This window comes from Cotesia glomerata, linkage group LG4 (assembly GCF_020080835.1).
Source record: "Cotesia glomerata isolate CgM1 linkage group LG4, MPM_Cglom_v2.3, whole genome shotgun sequence".
Lineage (NCBI taxonomy): Eukaryota > Metazoa > Arthropoda > Insecta > Hymenoptera > Braconidae > Cotesia > Cotesia glomerata.
The window spans coordinates 15,369,996-15,381,680 of record NC_058161.1 but is presented as its reverse complement, the minus strand read 5'-3'; the positions used below and the strand labels follow the sequence as shown (position 1 = coordinate 15,381,680).

General features: G+C 24.9%; 1 protein-coding gene and 1 long non-coding RNA gene across 2 annotated transcripts; one reads left to right on the top strand and one right to left on the bottom strand.

Annotated features, from left to right (window-relative positions):
- Positions 1–2,483: 2,483 nt before the first annotated feature.
- Positions 2,484–9,521, bottom strand: LOC123263258 (anaphase-promoting complex subunit 7). The gene is made up of 6 exons (XM_044725870.1): positions 9,346–9,521; positions 8,936–9,265; positions 6,840–7,249; positions 6,366–6,780; positions 4,354–4,628; positions 2,484–3,076 (listed from the first exon to the last, which is right to left on the bottom strand). Exons 1-6 carry the CDS (start codon positions 9,412–9,414, stop codon positions 2,854–2,856), a joined length of 1,722 nt encoding a protein of 573 aa, XP_044581805.1. The 5' UTR covers positions 9,415–9,521; the 3' UTR covers positions 2,484–2,853.
- On the top strand, positions 7,194–8,224 carry LOC123263259. Its single transcript, XR_006509137.1, has 2 exons — positions 7,194–7,475; positions 8,134–8,224. It is a non-coding gene; the product is annotated as an uncharacterized LOC123263259 (long non-coding RNA).
- Positions 9,522–11,685: the final 2,164 nt, after the last annotated feature.

The window sequence follows — 11,685 nt, the reverse complement described above, 5'->3', positions numbered from 1 at the left end:
ATTAACTATAAATAAAATAGCTAATCGATTATCATGAATTATAGAATAGTAAACGCATGCACTATTTTCTCATTACTGTCAATAAAGATATTTAATTTATGTCAAATATATTAAAAATTATTTTCAATAAATATTTATCTTTACACTAAATTATTATTTTTGTATGTGTTTTTAGATAGATTTCTTTAGAAAATTTTGTCATAATATGTTTCATTTCATCGAGGAATGTTGAAAAATAGCATTGGCTCAGAAGTCTATGTATGTATTTGTGTGATATAACACGCCTTGTAAGCAGGATTGCGCTTACAGTTCTCAATCGATCTTTATGAAATTTTGTGGGCTCATTCTGTGAATCAATACTAAGATCAAGTTCAAAGATGAGCAAAATCGGCGGATTAGTTTACGAGTTGTGGGTGTTCGAAAATTTTTTTTATTTAAAAAAAATTTGGAATTTCGTATATTTTATGGAAATAATTTTCCAGGTGTAAAAGATAGATGAAATCTATCAAATTTATCTCAAACTTCATTTAATTACTTGTAATTTAAGCTGTTATTCGTCTAGTTTTGATGATTTTTTTAATTAGTTCCGTGATTTTAAAAATTTGAAAAAAATTTTCAAAGAACGTATTTCGGCTCTTTTTCTTTAAATAATTTTTAAGCCGTAAAAGTTAGCTTTAATCTATTAAATTTATTTTAAAGTTCACATGATTATCTTCAATTGAAGATATTATTCGTCGACCTAATACTTTTCTCAATTTATTTCGTAGTTGGGAAAATTAAATAAAAATCAAGATTAAATGAATTTTTAGCTTTTATCATCAAATGACTTTCATCTGTTATACAAATCCTATTTTTTAGGTAGATGTCTTTGAATATATATTTGTTGTAGTCGGTCTCATATTGTTATTTGCAAAAATATAATAAAAAATAAATTTTAGGACATTATTGCCTTTTAATAACGTGTTGTCCCTAAATAATCAAAAACCTTTTTTATTAAATATATACCCTAGGAAAAAAAATATATAATTATGCATGATGATTATATACAATTACACAAAAATTATATACAATTTTATTTCATTGAATATAAATGTCCATTAAAGGCAAATATAATTGTATAAAATTATGTATAATTATAACTTATAAATTATGGAAATAAAAAATTCAAAACTCTTGAAACTTATATTGTTTCATTTTTTATTTATACGGTTTATCTAAAATGATAAGTAGGAAAAATCCGCGATTTTATAAGTATAAAATATAAATAAGAAAGTTTAGAATTAACACTTCTATTTTTTACAATTTATATTAAAAATTATCTACTATTCTAATTAACGATAAATATAAAATTTTTATAAATTATAAATGTTTATAATAATTAAAAAAAAATACTTTAATACAATAATTTGGAGACTTATTTTTGTGAAAATCAAACAATTACAGGGCCATCAAATAATTTTGAATGTATAAATTGTTTGTATAAAAAATAAAAACATATATTATACTATTATATTAACAAAAAATTTTTTAATATGTTTCCAAGATAACGCAATCTATTTTCTTCATCACTTGATTTATTGTTTGTGAAAATAGTATTGTTCTAAAAAAAAAAAAAAAAAAAAAAAAAAAAATTAATGAGAAATTTTTTTTAGGAAGATTTTTAAAAAGTAAATGAGAAAAAATAGTACGTTACCCTGGCATTATGTACAGTAAAAAAAAAATGGTTTTGTAATATTAATCTTAATATGACAAATTAACAACAAAAATTGATTTTCTTTTTCGTCAAAATATGACTAAATTATTTAATTAGTTTTTTAAATTCATTTACATTTTACAACGGTCTAGAAATAGGGCACGACTATTTTGGTCTATAAAAATGATGATGTATTTATTCGTTTGATGTCTAATTAACTGAAAAAATAAAAAGCTGTAATTTAATATTACTAATATCAATTAGATATAAAGAATAATCATACCATAATATGTAAAAAAAACGACTTTAATAAATATTTAAGTACTATGTCCATAAAAAGTGACGCCACAGATTTTAGACCAAGCTCGTAAAATTGAGTCTGTCTAAATCACCACTTAACTTTTTTTTTTTTGTGACTGTTACCAAGAAAATTTAACTTACAATAAATAAAAGTTTAATACACATTTATTTATAAATATACAAAATTGATGTTATAATAAATTAAATTTTAATTGAAATTTTATGATACTGAAATTTGCAGACTAACAATTCTTGAAATTCTTATAATTTTTTTAATATTTCTCCATGTGGAATTTTTTTGCTAAATTTTTTCATTATAATTTAATTGTTATGAAAATCTAAAAAATTGTTATATCCCTATTAAATTCAGTATCATGAAATCTTGCTTAAAGAAGAAATATTTATAATTTAATATAATTATTTGAATATTAGTTTGGATTAAAAATATTGTTTCCAAAATTTGATACTAAAAATTCAAAATGTTTCTTAGTTTAATATTAAAAATTGAATTTCAACTTAAAAATTGTTAACTTCATATTGTCATTTAATTTAGTCAAATCTAATAGGCTATTTATAAAATATTCAAATCAATCAAATCATAAAAAATTTTTTATAAGCCACACCATAGAACCCCATTTCTAGACCATTATATTTTTGAAAAATGATTTACTATGAAATTACTATAATTACAACTCAAAAAATCAAATTGGCACTTTCATTGCTACTACAAAACTGTATCAAATTTTGCGCGTCATTTTTTTAATAGATTAAAAAAAAAAATTTTACAAATAAATTATTTTACTCAGTGACTCAATCACCGATTATTCAATTAATTTTTAGTAAGTAAAATGATCAATATTTTACTGACTATTGGCTTCTAAATCCATATCAGACCAAACTGCTTCTGTTTCACTTTCTTCAACAGCTTCATCATTATCAGAGTCAGGTAGGCCGTCTCCGACGTCGTAAGTTGTATCAGCATGTTCTTCACCCACATTCATATAATATGGCGTTTCAAATTTAGTAGCTGTACTGTCTAAGCGATGCATGCCTTCAAGTGCTCTTCTGTTGCTAGGATCAAGACTGAAAAAAATAATTTATGACTTACTGTATAGATAATCATAAATAATATACTCTAATTCATAGAGAACTGATCAAAAAAAATATAAATATTTTTTAAACTGTTACAATAAAAAAAATACTATTCATAAAAATCGTCGTTTAATTTTACTGTTGAGTACTTTTTTTATAAATTAAAAATTTCTAAGGAAGAAAATTTTTTCAGTTATTAGAAAAAAAAGTTTTTCTTTTGTAAAAGAATATTTTATGAAAATAAGTAAGGTAAAAAAGTACCCAGTAGTCAAACAGGTTTCAAAGTAAAACGTATTTGACCCTACTTTTAATATACAAAGATGTAATTGTTAGTTCAAATTAGTGATTTTCATGAAAATATAAACTATTTTGAATTAATGATAGACTATCAAAGGAGTAGTAGTTGAACAATCAATTCTGACAAGCCGCAGTAGTTTAACACTCCGGAAGCAGTAGTTGAACTAATAAAATATATGGCAGTAGACACAGCAAAAATTTTCAACGTTTTATTGAAACATGAAAAGAATTATAACATATTATTGATTAATATTAAAAATAATACTATGAATATTTAATATGTTCATATAAAAATGAGAAATATTTGTATTTAATTTTAGGTAGATTTCGTAGAAATCTATCTATTGCATTGGTCCTTGTGTCGAAATCCACACGGAATTTTGTCATTTTATCTATTATGTAGTCGAGTAAAGCTCAAAATTAGCATTGGTTCAAAAGTTTATATATTTATGTATATATATATATACATACATATGTAATATAACGCGGCTTGTGAACACGATAGCGTCTAAAATTCTCAACGGATTTAGATGAAATTCGGTACACATATTCTTTGGGTAATTACCTAGAACGAGTTCGAAGATGAGCAAAATGGATCAATTAGTTTAGAAATGGCGAATTAGAAATAGATTATTCGGTTTACAGTTTAGTAACTTTTTCATGAAAAAAATAGCATCTATCGGCTATTCTCGACATATCAACTTTTAAGTTAACAAAAATATAATTGTTTTGATTTATAATTGAAAGAACTTACAGAAATCAATTACTGTATCGTTGAATAATTATAACATGCGCATATTACTCATAATAAATATAGGGATTTTGTATTACAACAATTTGAAAAATATGTTCAAGTACTGGATAATTTACCTTACTATTTTAATAAAATGATAAAGCTAAAGTTTCAAAGTTTACTTATAAGACACCAACACGAAGTTTAAATTACATGATAAATGATAAGTAATACGAACCTTAAAGCAATTGCATAGTGATCTAAAGCTTTTTCTTCATTGTGCACTCTCGCACAGAGATCGCCTAACATTTGGTGTAATTTGCAATTCGGTTGAATTTCAACTTGTTTCTCCAGTAAATCAATAGCAGATTCTAAATTCATTTCCTGTTCATATATTTCAGCCAAATAATAAACAGCTGGTAAATATGATTCATCTTGAGCTAAAGCTTTGTCTAAAAGATTTTTAGCTTTTCCTACTGAGACTGGATCTTTCATCAGAACCGATGCATACAACTAGAATTAAAAATATCTCCATTATCTTAAAAATCACATATTTTAACAAAATCATATATTTTGAATGACTTAAGCGCGATCGCGCGAAGGCAGGCATAGCTCTACTGGGTCCTAAAAATCAAGTTTCCTATCTCGACAAGAGAAATTGTATTTTTAATCCATAATCCTCGTACAAATTAAAAAAAATACACTGGTGGCAAGAAGAATGATTACTGAACTAATTAAAAACACTGCTTAGTAAATTAATTATCAATTTTAGTGAAAAAAAAACCCGTTTTTTAAAACTTATAGTGGAAATAACTGTCAAAATATGGTGGTGTGGTTAAGATAACTAAAAATATATACAATTTTAGGACTCATTTTTTTTTCAGCCCTGTCATTAAACTTTTATGAAGAACCCTATTCAATATCAAAGCTTGATATTGCTTCGTTTAGTTGTAATTAAAACATTTTGATTGGCATTCACACCGAATTTTCTCATTTTGGTCGGCCATATGTTTATTTTTTTAGTAAAAAGAGTTCTCACAGTGACTCTGCGACGGAGACAACGTATGTATGCGCATCAAATTGTAAGTAGTTGATATAACGGAACACGTAAGGGTGTTTTATTCGCATCATAAATAACTAGCAATCTTGCAGTCACTATGTAACTGCTGTGACTTATAAACTATAAATAAATAAAATTTTGCTCTATTAAAAAATGATTTTTGTTAAATTGCACTGTACTTTTTTAACTATTGACGTTTTTAAAGATACAATACAAGCTCATCCCGATGTTACACTCATCAAGAGCTTTCATTTGAGTACCCACATGCATTTTGATATATTTTTCACACACACATATATATATATATATATATATAAATATGAAAAATTGATGTGGGTACTCAAATGAAAGGTCTCGATAAGTGTAATGTCGTAGTGAGCTTATATCTTTAAAAATATCAATTTATATCAGAAAAAATGTTAAAATTCCAAATTTTGATATTATTATGATTTAAAAAAATCAAAATTCTTGTTAATAAATTCAAAATTTTCTTTAAAAATTTTAATAAATTTTTTTTTGTGATTATTCTCAAGAAAAATGATTTAAATATAAATTTTAATTATTATTTTTTAATATTAATCCTCAAAAATAAATGATAAATGCATTTTGATATATTTTTTATATATACATATATATATATATAATATATATTTTAAAGATATAATCTTATCCTGATGTTACACTTATCAAGAGCTTTTATTTGAGTACCCACATGCATTTTGATATATTTTTCATATATACATATATATAATACATGTAAGTATATGAAAAATTGATGTGGGTACTCAAATGAAAGCTCTCGATGAGTGTAACATCGGGATGAGCTTATATCTTTCAAAATGTCAATAGTTCACAAGATACAAGGTTATTTCTTAATTATGTATCTAGAGATAGAGCATTTTCGAATGCAGCTTAAATACTTATCATCATAAATTGATCATTGGTGAGAATGATATGAAACCATGAAAAGGTACAACTTCAGGTTAAGACTTTTCCAACGATACCAAATTTAACCATAAAAACCCGTTTTATCATATAAATACACTGGCTACAAATTTTTGCTCATTCTCTTAATAATATAGATTATTGGACGCAGGAAATTAAAAATAAATTAACAAATATTTAATTTTATGTAAAACATGAGCGCTTAAGGCATGCACATTTGGATTTTCAAAACTTTTTTAACTTACAGACAAAACTCTTGGAGTATGACCTAGTTGTTTACAAGCACTGCTTGCAATATTCAAGGCTTCCCGTAAACGATGCATACCAATATAACAATCCACACATCCTTTATGGGGCTCATATCGATATGGTTTAATTTGAATAGCTGCTCTGAATTGATGTAAAGCGTCCTGATATTTTTTTTGTTCAATTAGAATATTACCACGTAAAATAATGGCTTCTACATTAATTGGATTGAGGTTGATAGCTTGAGCAGCCAAAGTATTTGCTCTGTTGAGTTTTCTACCTGCGTACAGAGTATAAGCCATTGCGACGTAAACTTCAGCTGAACATTCACTGTTTACCGTCAAAGTAGGTATTAATTTTTCTAAATCTTTGATGTGTTGTCCTTTATATAATACAGCTGCATATAGATCTAGTCTGTAAATAGATATCATGAAAAATTTAATTTTTCAAGCAAATTATTTTATCCAGCTTACCCTTTGATAGTATCTGGTTCTATAGCTCTCGCTCGCCTCAAGCACACTAACGCATTTTTATCATCTCCGGCACAATAATAACACTCGCCCATAGTTAGTAATAAATTAAAATTATCACGAAGATAGTTAACATTATCTAATATTTTAAAAGTTGAAACTGCGTGACTATACTCCCGATTATGCATATGAGCATGGGCTTTTATCCAAGTATTTAACCAGTCTAGATTCGGCGTGATGGCAGTAGATCCAACAATTAGGGAGTTTACTTCAATTCCTTTAACTCCTAGTGAAAGAAGACCTTCTGCGGCTTCTAAAGCTAATGGACACTCTCGTAAAACTTCTTTGTAAGTAGTAATTGCTGACCGCTCCATTCCTTGATCGTGAAATATTTTTGCTAATGCCATATTTACCTGTTAGATAGAAAAAATAAAATTAATTTTAAGAAATTCTGGTTTGTAACTTTAAAAAAAATTATTTTTTTAATTTTCGAAAGTACGTATATATAAAAGTTCTAAGTGACTGGACCACTCTATATTATTTTACGACGTTTATGAAAATGTTCAAGTGAAAAAAAATAAAATTTTTAAAAAGGCTGAAGGGATTTTGTGTGGTGCCAGCATCGCTGATTGACTTTAGGTAAGATTTTTTTTTAATTAAAAAAAATTTTAACGCGTTTATCTTAGAAATATGTTTTTCTGGTTTACATACATAATATCATGTACGTAAACCATATCTCCGAAATCACTGACCCGATTTTAATGAAATTTGAACCACATATTCTACATAGTAGTAGCTGTTGCAGCAGCTACAACCAAATCAAAATTTTTATTTTTACTATTCTGTTAGGACTAAAAACTACGAAAAAATAGGTTATTATTTACAAGTGGGGTTAACCCGATTTTGGGCCATAACTAAATAAAAAATTCACATTTTTTTATTTTTTTTGATTCTGCTTGTTTTTACGGCGCATTTATGATAAAAAATGTAGTGAAATGAACAAATAAAGATTTCGATAGCTTTTTTGCCTTATACATATATATTTTTTTTTTTTTTTGAAATGTGCATAAAAAAAGAACAATTTACAGAAACAAAAATTGATCAATTTGATAAAAAAAAAAAAAAAAAAAAAAAATTTAACATGGCCCAGCATGGGTTGACCCCACTTGTAAATAATTACCAAAAAACACCTTATATTTAAGTTTTTTTTTTAATCTCAGCCATTTTTTTATTTATCAATCAACATTAATCTTTACTTATATATTGAAGGTAAATAATTTTGATTTTTGTGTTTTAGATGAGCCGTTATCAAATTATCATGTACGTCAACGACATACCAACTTTTTGAGGAGCTCCGTTCATCCGTTGTTTATTCATAAAAAAAAGTTGGATATGTTTTGTGTTATTTAAGAGTGTATTTGTTAAGCTATAGTATTTTTCTTACCTAGGGCAGGAAAATAAGAAATGTCTCAGATTACATGTAATTGTTGACCGAGGCGAAGCCGAGGTCGACAAACATGTGATCTAAGGCTTTCTTATTTCCTGCCCGTGGTGAGAATACTATTTTTCTCCCCTCCGGGCGGAGTGTCAATTTTCCGCCCGCTGCGCTAAATGAAAATGCCGCTTTCCGCCTCCGTCGAGGAGAAATAGTATTTTTCTTACCTAGGGCAGGAAAATAAGAAATGTCTCAGATTACATGTAATTGTTGACCGAGGCGAAGCCGAGAAAAATGAATTTTATATTAATATCTATAATAGTTTAAAAAATCATGAATATTTGCTTTCTTTCGAGCGCCAGAACCCGTAAAATCACTTTGTAAACATACTCAATTTTAATTAATAACTAAAATATTTTATAAAAATTAAGTTAGAAGATATTTCATAATTTTAATAATTTTTTTAACAAAAAATTATGGCAAAAAAATGAGAAAAAAAAATTGACATGTAGAAATTTAAAAAAACTAAAAATGAAATTTTTTTTAATAATTTTTCGGAACAAATTTATTTGTTAAATAAAATTAATAAATTACCATGTGACTGCTAACTTTAATGTCATAAATATTTTTTGCATACTTATAAAATTATTAATAATTTTTGTACCTTAGCTGTTCGTTGTTTTCCAGGTATACTTTGCAAAATTTGTAGAGCTTCCAATTGGTTTTTCAACTTCATTAAACAAACATAAATTTGATATTTTATGTCAATGTCTGACAGAAGATCTTTGTAACTTTCTTGATTATTTGTTTTTGCTGTGCTCTTTGATTTCAATAAAAACTTTCGGAATTGTATGGATTTTTTATATAATGACTCGGCTTTACGATACTCTCCAAGGTGAAAATGCGAATCAGCACAATGTACATAAATAAGAAATTTGGCAGTTGGTGGCAAGAGATCACCATTATGATCACTCAATGATAAGACTAAATTAGCCTGTCAACAAAACATTTAATAAATATTAGTGAATGTTTTTTTAATTAATTTTATCATAATAATATCAAAATACAACTTACCAGAGAAATGACATTCGAGTACAACTGCTGATCGTAAAGTAATTTAATTTGATCGTAAAGATTGGACATACTTGCGGAGCACAATATTTATTTCGCAAATAAAATTGTTAATTAAATTTAAGCAACAAAAATATCAGTTCAAAATTTTTAAGAAAGATATTTTATTTTTAATTAATTAGTAACAATTTTTTAATAATTAAATATAAACTAACAAAACATAAACAAGTTTTCAAAATTAAATTACAATTAAATACTCTTTAAACATTTCAGTTACAATAAACATTTATCGTCTTTTGGCGATGTTTAATTAATTAAAACACATCAACAATATAATTATTGAATATTGACTTTTATTAATTAATTGAGTTTTATGTTTTTATTCGCTACGATCTCATTTTCAAGAAAATATCTCAACCCCAAGAAAACATCAATTTTGTACAGTAACCTAGCAGACGCTAGATGGCGCCATATTCTGCTTTAAGGCCAAAAGCTAAAAAGCTAGAGTTCAGCTAAGCGTGACCAACGATTTTAAAAATCACAATAAAATTTCTATTTTTTATTTTAATTAAAAATTTCAATTAAAATAAAAATATAGCCGACTATAATTTTTTTTTTTTTTTTATATTATTTGTTTGTTAAATTGACATGTAACAGATATTCTACCTGTGAACTTCCTTTAAAGTTCGTGTTGTCAAATATACCGGGAATTTTAAACTAAATTATGATACTAATTTAACTGACATCTAAAAATTTTTTTAGATTTTTTAAAACAATTAAATTTTAATGAAAAAAATTTAGTCAAAAAATTCCACATGTAAAAATGATAAAAAATTATGAGTATGAATTTTTCTAAATATTCTTTTTAAAATAATTGATTTTTTATAAAATTTTGAAATGAAAATTAATTTAGCAGATATTTATTGAACTTCAATAATTTTTGTAACAAATAAATTATGGCAAAATAAATTATAAAGAAAAATTCACACATAAAAATTTGAACAAATTATAAATCCAATTTTTTAAAAATAACTTTTCGGAAAAAATTTGTTTGTTAAAAAAAATTAACGAATTGTCAATTGAGTGCTAACTTAAATTTCATAAATTTGAATATTTGTTAGACGTCTGCTAATTCAGTAATTTCAGTATCATATTAAATTTTATAAAATATTACAAAATTTTATGATAAGTACTGAAATTGAGAGATTTGATATTTTTTAGAATTTTTCTAATAAATAATTAATAGCAAGAAAAATTTAATTTAACAATTCCATCATTAGAAGCTCTAAATAATCATAAATTCAATTTTTTAGATCTATTTTATTCTTAAGAAAAATAAAAAATCTGTCAAGTGTCTGTTAATTCCATCCATAAAATTTTTTCAAACTAAAAGATTAAAATTTTCACAGATTGAATAAACAAATTCAATTACTACTACAAACATATTTTTTTTTTTTTTAATTAAAACGCTAAATTTATTAACAAACTTTACATTTATTTCTTACTGAATATTTACATTGATAACTTAAAATACTTTACAAATAATGGAATATACTTATACATATACATATAGTATATAAAATGAATTTTAAAAAGCTTTTAATTTTTTTTTATTTTTAAAAAATAGATTTTTGGTATTTATTATATTTATTATACATTTTAAATCAAGTCTGATGTATCAACTGACAGCGTAACTGATAACCCAACATCAGAATTGAATATCAATTTTACTTTTCTTTTTAGTTAGGCAGTTATAAAAAAATTTACAATTAAAAAAGTTATGTATGTTTGACAAGAGATATTTTACCTTTTTTTCGATATAAAAAATATTTTTACAACGAAATTAATTATTTTTATATTCTAATGTCAACAGTCATGAAACACATTTAAAATTTTTTGATTTAAAAATTTTGAATAGGAACACGATAGTTTGCTATTATTATTTTTATCAATATAAAATAACTCGTATAAAGTGTATAAAAAATTTATATCGTTCACGCAGCTTAAATATATCTTTAGACTTATATTACACATAGAGAAAAAATTTCTTTTGAAAAAAATGAGCAATTTTGTAATAAGAAATTAATTTATTGAATATTTTTAACAATTTTATTTCTTAGCTAAAAAAATCAAAATTTTTTTCACAGTAACTTTCCTCTTGAAAAAATGTATTTTTGATTTAGAAAAAAAAAAATTTAGATAGACAACTTGCGAATTTTCATCCAAAATTTTTTTTTCTCCAAACCTAGAAAACTTTTTTTCAACAAGTTATGAGCAAAATTTTTGTTTCTTCAGCTAAGAAATAAAATTGTTAAAAATTTTCAACAAATTAATTTCTTATTA